General features: G+C 41.7%; 1 protein-coding gene across 1 annotated transcript in view; it reads right to left on the bottom strand.

Annotated features, from left to right (window-relative positions):
- Window positions 1-3,533: 3,533 nt before the first annotated feature.
- LOC135481091 (arylsulfatase J-like) overlaps window positions 3,534-18,073 on the bottom strand; it is a 28,177-nt gene continuing 13,637 nt past the window's right edge. The window contains exons 3-8 of the mRNA XM_064761023.1: window positions 11,594-11,775; window positions 10,971-11,082; window positions 10,471-10,566; window positions 8,541-8,781; window positions 6,877-7,028; window positions 3,534-6,121 (exon numbers count right to left, since the gene is read on the bottom strand). Coding sequence (XP_064617093.1) covers window positions 5,853-6,121; window positions 6,877-7,028; window positions 8,541-8,781; window positions 10,471-10,566; window positions 10,971-11,082; window positions 11,594-11,775 — 1,052 coding nt within the window. The 3' untranslated portion in view covers window positions 3,534-5,852. The remainder of the gene's footprint in view (window positions 6,122-6,876; window positions 7,029-8,540; window positions 8,782-10,470; window positions 10,567-10,970; window positions 11,083-11,593; window positions 11,776-18,073) is intronic.

Genomic DNA, 18,073 nt, shown 5'->3' on the forward strand with positions numbered 1-18,073 from the left:
CTTAGGGTGTATGTAATGTGCCTCCTTGTTGCAGGACGGATTTCCACCGCTCTTATATCTAGTGCTGCTTCACTGAGACGACATACCGAAGGCAAGTAAGCTGCCCCGCCCGAGCCATTATATTGATAAGGGTTAACCAGTCGTTGTTCTGTCCTCTTCATGCTTAAAGTCTTAGGTGTGACTCGACCCAGGATTGGTCTTGGATCTACCGCCCCCGATGCGGACGCTCTACCAACTGTGCTGTCCGGGCCGGTCGGTGGCAATACGGAACTGTAGCTTTGTCCTATGTTACACTTTACATTCCATGTGTTTATCTTATAAGATTTTATATTTGTTTACTATTGTTCTCCTCTGTCCACGATAAATACCATTCTGTTCCCCGAGGGATTCGATATTCATATCAGTATATGATTAAAACTTCCGGTGCATGTTATTATCGGGATTCCGACGGCGACACAGGGGCATATATTCGCGTACAATATAAATACCTGTATGATGTGGACGTCGGTGTCTGAGTTTACATAGATTTACTATCTATCATTTTTCAGTTGACTTAACAGTATTTTATAATGCATGTATACATGTGCCGTTGTGGAAATTCAGCTGTAACTCCAGGGTTCTTCGACAATGTTTTTACAAATGTATGCGAACAGCAAACCATTCCGTGGAGAAATTCGATGTGCTTGTTGTCACTCTTGTTGCTTTTTTTCAAACACTGAAGCTCCGACATTCGTCAAGGTTGGACTTGCATGACGTAAGTCGACGGAGACTACCGAGTGTTACGCCCTAATTTATATATACCATGTACATTTGTGAATGTAACCATTTTCTTGACAAGTGTTTACTAGAAAATGGCAACTGCTTGAAACGGAATATTTATATTTACCAAGAAGCGAATAGCGTCCTAAGTGTTTTCACAGAATACTGAATTTTTTGCAAATATTTCAATATCATATTGGTTATTCACATCAATCTATGACACTTTGACGTATACAACTGTTTGTCGAGTCTTGCTAATGACATCAAATGTTTAGTTACTTGTGGGACTTTGTTCAGAGTGTGTAGGAAAGCAATGTCACAATAAAACTTTTCCCTTGCAATTGTTTACTATAAAATTCAGACTGAAATTGAATATATGTTTTATTTGACACCATTTATCATGTAGCCTAGTGCGCAAAGTTCTGGTCTTGGAAGCTTTTAAATATATATTTTACATATCTGTAGTACGAAACTACTTATATTTTTGTTATTTCAGAGCATTTACTTGTAATAACAATTGCACGTGGCTTAGACTTTTACAAATATTTAACTTGTTGATTGAATGAATGCATAGTAGAAGTGGGACATAAAGGACTAGCTAACTTCGGAGGCTCAGGTGCGAGTCTCAGATGTTCCATGGATAGTGTACAAACGATCATGTCATAATAGACTCTCATTATAAACAAAGCCAGGAATCTCACATGTCGACAGTTCCGCCAGCCGGTGAAAAACGCTTACCTGAGAAAAGTGATTTTTGCCCCATACGTCGGGGCAAAACGGACTTAAAGGCTCGTTTTGCCCCATTACACATTTTGCACTTAACTCTGCATTGGGATCACGCTTTTTATTGGTTTTGTTTTAATGAGGCGAACAAACGAAAAAGGCGCAAATACCAATTTTTTCCACTTCTATATACAAATTATTTTCAATAACCTTTTTTTCACATTTCATTAGCAGACTGATTTTAATTGTAAAGCATACTCGATTTTAACGTATAAGAAAACTGTTGTCAGAAAGAAATAGAAAGACTTCAAAAGATTTCAATACTCACTAAGCCAATGAGTCCCTCCCTAGTTCCGTTTCATAAATTATACATACATATTTTAAAATGAAATAAAAAAGTTGGTACAAGTACATAAACTTCATAAAAAAGATAATTATAACATGTATATCTGTCTAAATATCAATATGCAGGTGTAAACGAACTATACAAGGACCATGCATGTGGTCAACAAGGTCAGAGGTTGCAATATACCCTAGATCATTATAAACTCCTTTGCTAAATGCAGATATTGCAGATACTTATGTTGGTACATTTTCCTTCATTTTCTTTTATCTATACTGATTTTTGTTTTAAAAAAATGTTTCTGTGTGCATGCTATTGTGGTGACAAGCAACTTGTCATGCACTAACATAACAAAGTGACATAACAAACTGTATCATCGTTTACCACCTTTCAAATGGTTGAATACATTCAACTGACGTCTTTGCTGTTCATTTTAGCACATGCAGCGAATGTGGAGTTTAAATTTTAGAATGAGAAGTCAGAGATAAGCCAGATTAGACTGCGTCCCAAGTTTAAAAGATTCATGAAAAGTAATGTTTTATGTGTGGGTCTACTCAATATTTAGGCGCATAGCTTATGATATGTTTTCATCTGGTATAATTTTACAACAGTAATGAGGAAAAACAATGTGTAAAGAAGTTGGGCTTTCATTTGTCATCGTAAACTACCAGTTCAGGCATTTTGAAAGTGTATACATTATACACTCTTAATATATTGTAAACATCATACATCATATATGTTCATATAAATAATGGGTTTCCCCATATTTTTTCTGATTTGTTATGCTTGTTGTTTGCAAATTGGTATTGTTTTTCTTCCATAAACTGGAAAGTGTTGGCCTAAATTACGGTATTTAATTGACTATATGAGGTAACGGGCAAAATGGACCGGGGATTGGGGCAAAACGGCACACCAGTCCGTTTTGCCCCAAGTGCTTAATTTGCTTTACCAGAAGTAGCTCACCAATCGTCCACGTTTTGGTCTTTTCTTTTTTTAGCTTGATGATATATTTGTGAAAACTAGTGCAACTTGGCAATCATAGGTACCCACAAAATCTTTGAGCACTAGGGATAAAAACATGCCAAGGGCCCACCACAGATCAAAGGTGACCGAATTATTGTCCGGCCTCTTTGATAACCATTTGTTGACATTTATCATTTACAGCAACATTTATGTTGTGCTAATAGCTATATCTAACACTAGAAATGATCATACAGATGGTAGTCGCGTAAGTTGTGGTGCGAAAGTCTCTTTGCCTCACAGATCCATTATGCCACACTCTCCCCTACATTCCTGTTATATTTACATTATTTAACCTATTTGGAAAATTGATGTGAAATACGTCCTATTTTGTATTCATTTCAGGTATAAACCATGCACAAACACCTGGTATTTACAAATATTTGAACTTCTCAGAAAAAAACGACTAAACCTCCTAACCTTGCACATTGATTACACCTGTACTGTATTTTCTGGCTGTATTAACGTGTAACTCAATCCCTCCACACGAAAATTTCGTTAAAAATTTGAAAAGTATGTATTATATGCTTGGTTTTTAACTTCGTATTTAACCATTTTTTTCGGTCATATAAGGACGACGTACCATTAGGCGTCTGTGCAGATGATGTGTCTTCTTGTGACATGGCGAGTCCATGCCGCCAAAGTGCTCATGACACCAGACATGACACCCAACCCAGTCATATTACACTGACATCGGGCCAACCCCCTCATGTTTCCTTGCTCTAACCTGTCTTCTGGAGGCAGGGCGATTCGATACTGAAAAGGTGCTGCAGCCACTGAAGTATCAGGCCCAACACACCGGGCATGACACCCCATCCAATCACATTATTCCTTCTAACCCATCATTTTTACCATTTTTAAAGCTTTGGTATGACCCGAGCCGGGTTTGATCCCCGGTCTCCCGACTTCGACTTAATTAGAATCTGTCGATTCTAATTGGCGGATCTCTGCCTGAGGTGAGTAACCGATGTCCAAATCTTCTGGTCAGCCCTAAATGATAACTGAAATGTGGAAGACAAGATGAACTGACAAAATATATTTACAAAACTCCAATTATTTACCCACTCAGCATTTACAAATATATATTATCATCAAACGTATATAATTAAAAAATATTGAGCATTATTTTATGAACATTCATAAATGTCTTAATACACTACGATAATTATTTTGAACAATGCAAAACGTATTTAGTAAAGCTCTGATAACAATGGACATTTTCAACAATAAAAAACCCTGATATGCATGAAGGAATGTACAACTACACCTGTATGTTGTATTATAGCTAATCACTGGCAACATATGTACGCACACTTTGTACATACAGGTAGAGTAATATGTCTATGTATGCCACAATCAGCATATCATCATTCCTGGTTTACGGGAACCCCCAAAAACTTGCATAAAAAGTTACAGGATTATTATCAGTATTGGATTTATATATTCATATAATAAAAATTTCTAGCTTTATCAAAACTATTCTATTCGCATTCTGACCCAGTGCCAGTCAATGTAGAAGAAAGATAAGTACATGTGAACTTGTATAACTGAATATTAAAATAAAAAAGATACTGGGAATGTTACGAATTATTCAGCAGCACGTACAAATATCATTCTATATTATCTCCCCGCATTTTATATCATTTTATAAAGAGAAAATAAAAAAAAATTAATTAGATTAAAAAATTAGTTACAATGCAACATAAGTTGAAAAGTACAAGTTGAAATGTACGGTTGCACAGCCATGATATCAAATTTGAAATTACTTTAAACATTTCAAGATGTGAAAACTGCAGCGACGAAAACACTGTTTATAGATCGGGTGGGCATAAAAAATGGGCCATTCTTTGATGCTGCATTGCTCCATTATCCTTTTGGTCAAACCCTTTCAAACTTGACTTTCAAATGGCATGATTTTGTTAATAAACTGACCAATTTTCAAGGTCATAGCTTGAGTAGTCTGTACACAGGGTTAAAATGAAATCATAACCTCAAAAACGCACGTGCCGGTGACACACACTGCACGACCTGTCAGGTGTTATGAGTAGAGTGCGCTGCACCTGTGTGACACGCGTCAATCAAGTGTCGTCAGGAAAAATTGTCTGGCTCAAGTGTCAGAGAAACCTTTCTGCCCGATAGACACAAGTTTTGCTGAATCAAGATGGTTTTCTCTGCGGCGGACATGGAATTGATCACCTTTTCAAGTGAAACAAGGTAGAACATCATTTTGAAATGCGTTTTTGACTCTATTTTGACTGGTCCCATGAACAGAAATCATGATGAAATTGAAATTTGGTCTGTATGCTTAGGACATAATGGCTTTTGAGTGTGTAAATTTTTAGAAGCTGACGGAAGAGGGTTTCGGAGATATTGAGTCTCAAAGTGCGGCCCATTTTTTATGCCCACCCGATATAAATTGACACTGGCTGAGCAAGAACCAGTTTAGAAGTGTTTTCAAAAAGATGTGAAACTAACACTATCCCCCCATTGGTTCACACAACTGGGCTAGGAGATAGTGTAATGCTCTTTTCCACCACAAATGTGAATTTATTCTGTAAAACCTTTGGAACGACAGAGATCTCCTTATATATTCAGGTTGCTGTATCAAAGGCATGATAAATGTACATCTATCCCTAATATTTAAACAGAGCAATTGAAAAAAGCACAGTTCAATTTCGAGTGTTAAGTTGCATGTGAAAATCAATTTACAGTCCCCTCATAAATGCTGCTGTAGCTAGTACATCAACCATTATGTCCAGCTTAATTATCTGGCAATTTGTCATGTGTGATGAAAATTGCTTAGAGGTTGTAAAACACAAAATAAACATTAGAGGTGCATATTAGACAAAGAATGTAAACTATCACTTTAAAACACCAATTTGTCCAGAGCATAAGGGCAATCTAATAGGGAGTCACCAAACAAAACAAAACAGAAACATTTGCAATAGAAACTTTGATGAGACTGGCTGTCATTAAGTCAGACGTCTTCTCATTGGCTGCTGTATGCTTAGGTTTCCCAGGGACCCCAGACCCCACCATGGAGCTTGGGGTTTGACCTGGGGTCTGGTTCGGGGTAACGCACAGGAACGGCTGTGACATTATAAGCTTGCAGTCTGTCCAGCATCTGTCTAACCATATCCGGGTACAGCCCAGAAAGGTCAACTCGCTCTTCTGGATCAACAACTATGTTGAACAGCCACAAATTTTTGGTTGGCGCCTCAGATGAAATCTGGGTTTTCCCTGCCATATGTGGAGGTGGAATCCAACTGCTGTTACCTGAAGAAATGAAGATGAAATCTTGGGTTCAAATCACGACCTAGCCAGAGAAGAGTGTTCATTGTTATCTTAGTGTGACAAGGTGGTATATAATGCTATATTATATTACTGCCAGGCTGCAAGGAATTTACCTTCAGTCTACTGCTAGAGGCATGGACTTGAAACCCAGAGATCACTGGTTCAAATCCCCCACTGGTAAACCCTGTCATACTATGTACTGCAGGCAAAGTTGCTGGGGTGGTTTATATTGCAGACCCTGATGCTTTGGTGGATCCTGTGTAAGTTTCTTTCTCAGGGTAGTCATGAGGACATTACTAGTGAAATAATGGGTAAATGCAGAGTGGAAAATAAACACAATATACCACAGACCATCACAGAATTTCTCTTTAGTCTAAACCTAGATGCATGGACTTGAAACCCAAAGATTACTGGTTCAAATCCTCAGCTGGTGAGCCCATCATCATTAGGATAAGATGATGACAATGTAGTTAAATTTTGGTTCTGAAATCAATGTGGAGTAATAAAAAGTGAGCAAAGTGAATGATTTTAAACACCTAGCTGGCATTTAACTTTGCGGTACCACTTCAATGTTGTTTCTGTGCTACCGACATAAAAAACATACAATTTCAGACACAGGTTGATGTATGATTTAATAAATATAAATGTGAAGATCAACATTTCCGCCTTGTGGTCAGATGGCTGGTTGATCTCTAGTGATCAACCGTAAAACTTAACTCCCTTGCCCTATTGCAAACCTGGGTTGCCAGTGATAATCTTCCAGTCGCCCACACGAAGAGCCGCTCTCACTGTGTTGTCAAAACTGGCGTTACGGAGAGGCTGACCAGCTTTGTTACTCAGGGGATCTATATTGTGAAGAATTTCCTGACGTTGACTGGGCTTGCCTAGGCTGTCAAAGAAAAAACAATTGCTTATTAATATTTAATAAATTTACCTGTTTCAGAAGCTTGCATTTTTTCACACATTATCAGGATGCATACTTCATTAAGTAAGAAATAATTATTCTAGTTATCTAGTCATTATTATAGAGTAAATTTGGGAGAGATGAAATATTAGAAGGTCACCATGGTCCAGTATCGTAACACAAGTATTTGTATAAGATTTTAGAAGTGTTAATCTTCAATGCTGCATAGAATATATATCCTTACAACGCCCTATGTAAAATTATCCTATTAAAAGTGAAAATAACCCCCCAAAAGTATCACATGAAGGATCATTAAAAATATATATATATATATCCAAGACTTTATGATTTTTTTTTAATTTCATCTGTTTTTCTGATTAAATAGATGATGCAGGTGAATGATATAAGTCTATGGGGGATTTTATGGACCATATTCTTAAATGTTAGATGCCAGTGATATTTCTATATTTTTCTGGATGTTTACTAGTGTAATCTCTACTCACACACAAAAAAGAGAGCTACATGTATTATGTAACACACACAGTTTTGGATATACATGTACATAATTATGTGTAGTATCCGACAGTCTTTCTACTGATGCTTACATATTTTTTTTGTGCTCTTTCACTATAAACAGAAACATCTTAAGTTTCTGTGTGTCTTTGCACCTAAGACCTACTGTGACTTTCAACCTTACTTGTGTCTTATTCTCAAATACACTGTGTTAACATGTGCTGCCTAACAGGAATATCACACCAAAGACACCACACACTATACAATTCTCTTATGTTGTCTGATGAGTGCCTTGTGAGCAAATTAATATAATATATTAATATATATATATATATATTAATATAACTAGTGTCTCTTACACAGACTTTCATGCGGATAATTTCACTAAAAATAACAGCTCAAACCATACAAGCCACATGCCTAACATTTGGTATGATTCCCTGAGCCAATTAAAGTGTAGTTATGGCACAGCTAACGTTGGTGAAACATCTCTTAACAGCTGTTTAAACTTTTGCCACCACCATTCACAAGAATAAGAGGGCTATATGTCTTTCTTTACCAATTTTTTTGAATAGTTACCATTCAAACTTAAAGCACGTAATTTTTTACTATATTTTGTCCTGTGCGTAAACGCCTTGCGGAAGAGAAGTTTTGTTTAAAATGACATAGTTATCTTTGATAAAGAAAGTCATTATTATTATTATTATTATTATTATTGTAAGGTTCCTGGGTGAAGGAAACCAAGCAGAGTTGATTTTAATTATATTCCCACTTGAGATGGTTCGTTGTTCACAACTGGTGGTGCATGATTTTGATATATTTATTTATTTGTTTCATTTGTGTTTTATGCCGTATTCAAGAATATTTCACTTATATATGTCGGGGGGTGGGGGGGGGCAGCACTATTTTGGGAGGAAAACGGGAAAAGCCTGGAGGCCGGAAACCCACGAGAAAATGCAGGTTTGTGTGATTTTATATCCTTGCCTGATTGTTTCCCACTGGTCATGGCCGTCCAGTTTGGTTCCATTGAGAGATCCTTTAGCAAGGTTGACCAGGGTTGGATACCAGTCAGTTACATGCATTAGGCCTGTGTTAATTGTGCCAGGTTTGGTCAGGCCGTTGCCATGGACAAAGCCAACACCTTTCATCCCTCCATCCCAAAGTGAACCCTTCCAGCCCCGGAGTGGCCAATTGTTCCCGCCTTCCAGAATTTGACCGCCATTGTCTGTAAACATATTTTTCATGCCAGCATTGTCTGTAAACATATTTTTTATGTCAACACTTAAGTTTCTCTGATAACAAATTAACAAGACTTTACTAAAACTGCTCTGAAGTGACCCAATATAAAGGTCGATGAATCAGTCAGAATCAAGCAAAATGTGTCACTTGAAGAAAGCTAAACTTCACAGTTTGTAACACAGCAAGTTTACAAAATACATTAAACACATTTAATAGGCTGCATGTGTTATTTCTAACAATACCAACAAAATATTTCATAGCATACATCCTTAACTTTTTTAAATCTGGCAAAAATGCAGATATATGAAAAAGTGTTTTACATACTACAAGTATGATTTATACCCTAAATGACCTAAAATTTCGTCCACAAATGTGCATTTTTAGAGGCCAATAAATGTCACAAAATATTATTTTCAGTGACGAAATTGACAATTTTGCAGCAGGATATCATCCCTTGTTTCAAGCAAACCTCAAAACACCTTTCTAAAATCAACAGAACTCTCAGAATCAGGTAAAATGGACAACTTTTTCATGGACGAAATTTATGGTCCTTTACGGTATGTACAAGTCACATGCATTTGAGCATAAAAACAGCATGAAATATCAACCGAGGCTTTAGGTAAGCTCAGAACAACTATCTCATCCCTTCAACAGGATTTGATGTTGTCTTCATTCAGGAAATTTGTTACGCGAATGGGCCATTTCAACATACATGAGGTCAAGGTTACAAGATAAGATGTTAAGCGAATGAGCCATGTTAAAATACAGGAGGTCAAGGTTACAAGTTAAGATGTTAAGCAAATGGGCCATGTAAAAATACAGGTAAAGGTTACAAGATTAGATGTTAAGTGAATGGGCCAGGTAAAAATACAGGCGGTCAAGGTTACAAGATAAGATGTTAAGCAAATGGGCCATGTTAAAATACAGGAGGTCAAGGTTACAAGATAAGATGTTAAGCGAATGGGCCATGTTGAAATACAGGAGGTCAACACTACAAGATAAGATGTTAAGCAAATGGGCCATGTTAAAATACAGGGGGTCAAGGTTACAAGATAACATGTTAAGTGAATGGGCCTGGTAAAAATACAGGAGGTCAAGGTTACAAGATAAGATGTTAAGCAAATGGGCCATGTTAAAATACAGGAGTTCAAGGTTACAAGATAAAATGTTAAGCGAATGGGCCATGTTGAAATACAGGAGGTCAACACCACAAGATAAGATGTTAAGCAAATGGGCCATGTTAAAATACAGGGGGTCAAGGTTACAAGATAACATGTTAAGTGAATGGGCCAGGTAAAAATACAGGAGGTCAAGGTTACAATATAACCTTGTATGGCAACATAAGATGTTAAGCGAATGGGCCATGTTAAAATACAGGAGGTCAAGGTTACAAGATAACATATTAAGTGAATGGGCCTGGTAAAAATACAGGAGGTCAAGGTTACAAGATAAGATGTTAAGCAAATGGGCCATGTTAAAATACAGGAGTTCAAGGTTACAAGATAAAATGTTAAGTGAATGGGCCATGTTAAAATACAGGAGGTCAAGGTTACAAGACTCGCACACATGTACATGACATAAAGAATGACCAACTTTATGCAGAACTACGTTGTACCAGCTAAAACCTTATTCTCTTGACAAGCTTTTGAGACAGAAGTTAGAGTATACAACCTACCTGTAGTGAAAACCATAAAAGTGTCTTCAAACATGAACTTGTCCTGGAAAGCCTTAGTAATGTTTCCCACAGCTTCATCCATACATGTCACCATACCTTGACAAATAACGACAGATATAAAACCATTTATGTATTATTTCATAACAAACCAGTATTCACAACTGCTACATAACATCCTGCTCTCTGGCCTTTCTATAAAAGTGAATGGCCCAGGTAAGTTATAAATTTGACCGTTTATAGTCGACGAAGAGTGGCGGTCTTCCATCAGCTGTATGAGAGAACAGTTAGTGGCGATAATCACCGGAAATTCACCTCTGGTGGACACCAGTGAAGACGAAACTAGTTCAACTGACCTGGTCAGTGCTCGGTGAACTACTCAAACCACTGGCCCCGGCCGGCAGATTATGAGAAGCAGGATTTAACCCAGACTGCAAATCATCAAATCTAAAGTCTAAAGGCACTTGAATTGTCACATAAAATGATTGACAATCTGATTTTACCAGCATAGGTCCTCCTGTTTTTGTCCTGTATGAAATCGTACATCTGTGTGTATTCCTCTGGCACTTCCAATGGAGAGTGAACAGCTTGGAAAGCTATGTAGAGAAAGAGTGGCTGAAAATACAGGAAAATTATGCAAATATGTTTGTCAGATATTGAACAAGTGAACATTTGTTTTCTTTAGGCTTAATAGGCATAGGAAACAGGAGTGCCTGAGGTAAACCACTCACCTTTGGGAAGTCAAGTTACAAACTTTCTCATATTTTCTACAAATATGCACCCCATACTGACGGAAGACAGGTGGTTTTCAATGCACATTTGACTGTATGAGTGGCCACATGAGCCTAAATGATAGCTTTTGTCGTCGTGAACAGTGTGTCTAACAGAGTTCAGGAGAGAGACAACAAAAACCTCAACAGAACAAAATATCAATAAAAGCACAGGACTAAACATAGTGTTGCCCTCATTATATGTATGGCCAAGGTTAAAAGAGAGGAGGCCAAGGTTAAAAAAGAGAAAGCCAAAGTTAAAAGATAAAATGTTAAAATTCACCTCACCTGATGATAACAACCAAGCTGTAGAGCCAACACAGATATATCCCAAAACGTGGCCAAACAAGTCTCACCTTATTTGGATCATGGGAGTTAACCACGTCTATGGCCCGCTGAGCAAAGACATGTGTAGAGTAGTTCCCCTTGTCTTGATAATCAACTTTATCGCCGTCTCTGAAGTCGTAACCACAGTAACCTCTCTCAAGAAAAGAACAGGTGTTGTGGCCATAGTAATCCTCACTGCCGCCATAGTAACCTTTATAGGGAAACCAAACACATATAGGCAGACAGTCTATAGCAATGTTCAAAACTGGGACAAAACTTTCAAAGCCAAATTTATTTTCATATTCCACCTAGCCCCCTTCAGATGGGGCTAAAGATTTAGGGCTATCTTTCCAAATCTGAGATAAAAAAGCTCCACCTCATGAGGTAGCCAGGAGACACAGATGGTTCAATCCTGTGTCAGGTCATGTTTACTGTTCATGCTATGACATACATGTGATTCCCTGTAATGGTCTACAGACCAAAGCGTCCACTTCATGAGGTAGCCAGGAGACACAGATGGTTCCATCCTGTGTCAGGTCATGTTTACTGTTCATGCTATGACATACATGTGATTCCCTGTAATGGTCTACAGACCAAAGCGTCCACCTCATGAGGTTGCCAGGAGACACAGATGGTTCCATCCTGTGTCAGGTCATGTTTACTGTTCATGCTATGACATACATGTGATTCCCTGTAATGGTCTACAGACCAAAGCGTCCACCTCATGAGGTAGCCAGGAGACACAGATGGTTCAATCCTGTGTCAAGTCAGGTTTACTGTTCATGCTATAACATACATGTATACACTGAGTCCTTATGGTTTTATGCTAAGCATCTTCATTTTATATTTATTTATTTTAATGGAGTTTTACGCCTTATTCAAAAATATTTCACTTATACAACAGCAGCCAGCATTGTGGTAAGCACCTTCCATGGGAAACCCAAGAGCTGGCTGACCTTCCCACATACGACCATAGAGAAAGCCAGCATGAGCTGCACCTGAACTCCCAGGGATCGCATTTGTGATAGGCACCTGGGTCGTTCTGCTATGCTAGCACACTGACCACTCAGCCACAAAAGCCCCCTGCTCATCTAATAAGTGAGAAGATGCAGATTCAACCCTGAGTCGAGTGATGCATACTACTGATGTTAAGAGATAATTGTGCATGGACTTAGCTACTCTAGTCCGCATATGTACGTCAAAGTCTGCACCTCATAATTGAGAGGCAGTACAGCGACAGTACTGAGTTGGGTCATGATTGTCCATGTACCAGTTGTGTTCATGTACACCTGACCAGGATGGCCTTCATGTAAATCTGACCAAGATGGCCTTCATGTAAATCTGACCAGGATGGCCTTCATGTAAACCTGGCCAGGATGGCCTTCATGTACACCTGACCAAGATGGCCTTCATGTAAATCTGACCAGGATGGCCTTCATGTACACCTGACCAGGATGGGCTTCATGTACACCTGACCAGGATGGCCTTCATGTACACCTGGCCAGGATGGCCTTCAGGTAAACCTGACCAGGATGGCCTTCATGTGCACCTGACCAGGATGGCCTTCACGTAAACCTGACCAAGATGGCCTTCATGTAAACCTGGCCAGGATGGCCTTCATGTACACCTGACCAAGATGGCCTTCATGTAAACCTGACCAAGATGGCCTTCATGTACACCTGACAAAGATGGCCTTCATGTACACCTGACCAGGATGGCTTTCATGTACACCTGACCAGGATGGCCTTCACGTAAACCTGACCAAGATGGCCTTCATGTAAACCTGGCAAGGATGGCCTTCATGTACACCTGACCAAGATGGCCTTCATGTACACCTGACCAAGATGGCCTTCATGTACACCTGACCAGGATGGCTTTCATGTACACCTGACCAGGATAGCCTTCAGGTAAACCTGACCAAGATGGCCTTCATCTAAACCTGTCCAGGATGGCCTTCATGTAAATCTGACCAGGATGGCCTTCATGTACACCTGACCAGGATGGCCTTCACGTAAACCTGACCAAGATGGCCTTCATGTAAACCTGGCCAGGATGGCCTTCATGTACACCTGACCAAGATGGCCTTCATGTAAACCTCAGCAAGATGGCCTTCATGTACACCTGACCAGGATGGCCTTCATGTACACCTGACCAGGATGGCCTTCATGTACACCTGACCAGGATGGCCTTCATGTAAACCTGACCAAGATGGCCTTCACCTAAACCTGGACAGGAGGGCCTTCAGGTAAACCTGATCAGGATGGCCTTCATGTAAACCTGACCAGGATGGCCTTCATGTAAACCTGACCAGGATGGCCTTCAGGTAAACCTGACAAAGATGGCCTTCATGTACACCTGACCAGGATGGCCTTTGCGTAAACCTGACCAAGATGGCCTTCATGTAAACCTGGCCAGGATGGCCTTCATGTACACCTGACCAGGATGGCCTTCATGTAAACCTGACCAAGATGGCCTTCATGTACACCTGATCATGATGGGCTTCGTGTACACCTGACCAGAATGGCCTTCATGTACACCTGACCAGGATGGCCTTCCTGTAAACCTGACCAGGATGGCCTTCACGTAAACCTGACCAGCATGGCATTCAGGTAAACCTGACGAAGATGGTCTTCAGGTAAACCTGACCAGGATGGCCTTGATGTACACCTGACCAGGATGGCCTTCACGTAAACCTGACCAGAATGGCCTTCAGGTAAACCTGACCAGGATGGCCTTCATGTAAACCTGACCAGGATGGCCTTCATGTAAACCTGACCAAGATGGCCTTCATGTAAACCTCAGCAAGATGGACTTCATGTACACCTGACCAGGATGGCCTTCATGTACACCTGACCAGCATGGCCTTCATGTACACCTGACCAGGATGGCCTTCATGTAAACCTGACGAAGATGGCCTTCACCTAAACCTGGCCAGGATGGCCTTCAGGTAAACCTGACCATGATGGCCTTCATGTAAACCTGACCAGGATGACCTTCATGTAAACCTGACCAGGATGGCCTTCATGTAAACCTGACCAGGATGGCCTTCACGTAAACCTGACCAGGATGGCCTTCATGTAAACCTGACCAGGATGGCCTTCATGTAAACTTGACCAGGACGGCCTTCACATAAACCTGACCAGGATGGCCTTCACGTAGACCTGACCAGGATGGCCTTCACGTAAACCTGACCAGGATGGCCTTCATGTAAACCTGACCAGGATGGCCTTCATGTAAACTTGACCAGGACGGCCTTCACATAAACCTGACCAGGATGGCCTTCACGTAGACCTGACCAGGATGGCGTTCACGTACAACTGACCAGGATGGCCTTCAGGTACACCTAACCAGGATGGTCTTCATGTAAACCTGACCAGGATGGCCTTCATGTAAACCTGACCAGGATGGCCTTCATGTAAACCTGACCAAGATGGCCTTCATGTAAATCTGACCAGGATGGCCGTCATGTAAACCTGACCAGGATGGCCTTCATGTACACCTGACCAAGATGGCCTTCATGTAAACCTGACCAAGATGGCCTTCACGTAAACCTGGCCAAGATGGCCTTCATGTACAACTGACCAGGATGGCCTTCATGTAAACCTGACCAGGATGGCCTTCAGGTAAACCTGACCAGGATGGCCTTCATGTACACCCGACCAGGATGGCCTTCACCTAAACCTGGCCAGGATGGCCTTCCGGTAAACCTGACCAGGATGGCCTTCATGTAAACCTGACCAAGATGGACTTCATGTAAACCTGACCAGGATGGCCTTCATGCACACCTGACCAGGATGGCCTTCATGTAAACCTGACCAGGATGGCCTTCATGTAAATCTGAACAGGATGGCCTTCATGTACACCTGACCAGGATGGCCTTCATGTCATTTTGACCAGGATGGCCTTCATGTAAACCTGACCAGGATGGCCTTCATGTAAACCTGACCAGGATGGCCTTCATGTAAACCTGACCAGGATCGCCTTCACATAAACCTGACCAGGATGGCCTTCACGTAAACCTGACCAGGATGGCCTTCACGTACAACTGACCAGGATGGCCTTCAGGTACACCTGACCTGGATGGCCTTCATGCAAACCTGACCAGGATGGCCTTCATGTAAACCTGACCAGGATGGCCTTCATGTAAACCTGACCAAGATGGCCTTCATGTAAATCTGACCAGGGATGGCCGTCATGTAAACCTGACCAGTATGGCCTTCATGTACACCTGACCAAGATGGCCTTCATGTAAACCTGACGAAGATGGCCTTCACGTAAACCTGGCCAAGATGGCCTTCATGTACACCTGACCAGGATGGCCTTCACCTAAACCTGGCCAGGATGGCCATCAGGTAAACCTGACCAGGATGGCCTTCATGTAAACCTGACCAGGATGGCCTTCATGTAAACCTGACCAGGATGGCCTTCATGTAAACCTGACAAAGATGGCCTTCATGTACACCTGACCAGGATGGCCTTCACCTAAACCTGGCCAGGATGGCCTTCATGTAAACCTGACCAGGATGGCCTTCATGTAAACCTGACCAGGATGGCCTTCATGTAAACCTGACAAAGATGGCTTTCATGTACACCTGACCAGGATGGCCTTCGCGTAAACCTGACCAAGATGGCCTTCATGTAAACCTGGCCAGGATGGCCTTCATGTACACATGACCAGGATGGCCTTCATGTAAACCTGACCAAGATGGCCTTCATGTACACCTGACCAGGATGGGCTTCGTGTACACCTGACCAGGATGGCCATCATGTACACCTGACCAGGATGGCCTTCGAGTAAACCTGACCAGGATGGCCTTCACGTAAACCTGACCAGCATGGCATTCAGGTAAACCTGACGAAGATGGCCTTCAGGTAAACCTGACCAGGATGGCCTTCATGTACACCTGACCAGGATGGCCTTCACGTAAACCTGAAAAGAATGGCCTTTACGTAAACCTGACCAGGATGGCCTTCATGTAAACCTGACCAGCATTGCATTCAGGTAAACCTAACCAAGATGGCCTTCATGTACACCTCACCAGGATGGCCTTCATGTAAACCTGACGAGGATGGCCTTCAGGTAAACTTGACCAGGATGGCCTTCATGTAAACCTGACCAGGATGGCCTTAACATAAACCTGACCATGATGGCCTTCACGTAAACCTGACCATGATGGCCTTCATGTAAACCTGACCAGGATGGCCTTCATGTAAACCTGACCAGGATGGCCTTCATGTAAATCTGAACAGAATGGCCTTCATGTACACCTGACCAGGATGGCCCTCATGTAAACCTGGCCAGGATGGCCTTCAAGTAAACCTGACCAGGATGGCCTTCATGTAAACATGACCAGGATGGCCTTCATGTAAACCTGACCAGGATGGCCTTCATGTAAACCTGGCCAGGATGGCCTTCATGTAAACCTGACCAGGATGGCCTTCACATAAACCTGACCAGGATGGCCTTCACGTAAACCTGACGAGGATGGCCTTCACGTACTACTGACCAGGATGGCCTTCAGGTACACCTGACCAGGATGGCCTTCATGTAAACCTGACCAGGATGGCCTTCATGTACACCTGACTAGGATGACCTTCATGTAAACCTGACCAAGATGGCCTTCATGTAAATCTGACCAGGATGGCCTTCATGTAAACCTGACCAGGATGGCCTTCATGTACACCTGACCAAGATGGCCTTCATGTACACCTGACCAAGATGGCCTTCACGTAAACCTGGCCAAGATGGCCTTCATGTACACCTGACCAGGATGGCCTTCATGTAAACCTGACCAGGATGGCCTTCATGTAAACCTGACCAGGATGGCCTTCATGTAAACCTGACAAAGATGGCTTTCATGTACACCTGACCAGGATGGCCTTCGCGTAAACCTGACCAAGATGGCCTTCATGTAAACCTGGCCAGGATGGCCTTCATGTACACCTGACCAGGATGGCCTTCATGTAAACCTGACCAAGATGGCCTTCATGTACACCTGACCAGGATGGGCTTCGTGTACACCTGACCAGGATGGCCATCATGTACACCTGACCAGGATGGCCTTCATGTAAACCTGACCAGGATGGCCTTCACGTAAACCTGACCAGCATGGCATTCAGGTAAACCTGACGAAGATGGCCTTCAGGTAAACCTGACCAGGATGGCCTTCATGTACACCTGACCAGGATGGCCTTCACGTCAACCTGAAAAGGATGGCCTTTACGTAAACCTGACCAGGTTGGCCTTCATGTAAACCTGACCAGCATGGCATTCAGGTAAACCTAACCAAGATGGCCTTCATGTACACCTCACCAGGATGGCCTTCATGTAAACCTGACGAGGATGGCCTTCAGGTAAACTTGACCAGGATGGCCTTCATGTAAACCTGACCAGGATGGCCTTAACATAAACCTGACCATGATGGCCTTCACGTAAACCTGACCATGATGGCCTTCATGTAAACCTGACCAGGATGGCCTTCATGTAAACCTGACCAGGATGGCCTTCA

Source organism: Liolophura sinensis, chromosome 13, assembly GCF_032854445.1.
Source record: "Liolophura sinensis isolate JHLJ2023 chromosome 13, CUHK_Ljap_v2, whole genome shotgun sequence".
NCBI lineage: Eukaryota > Metazoa > Mollusca > Polyplacophora > Chitonida > Chitonidae > Liolophura > Liolophura sinensis.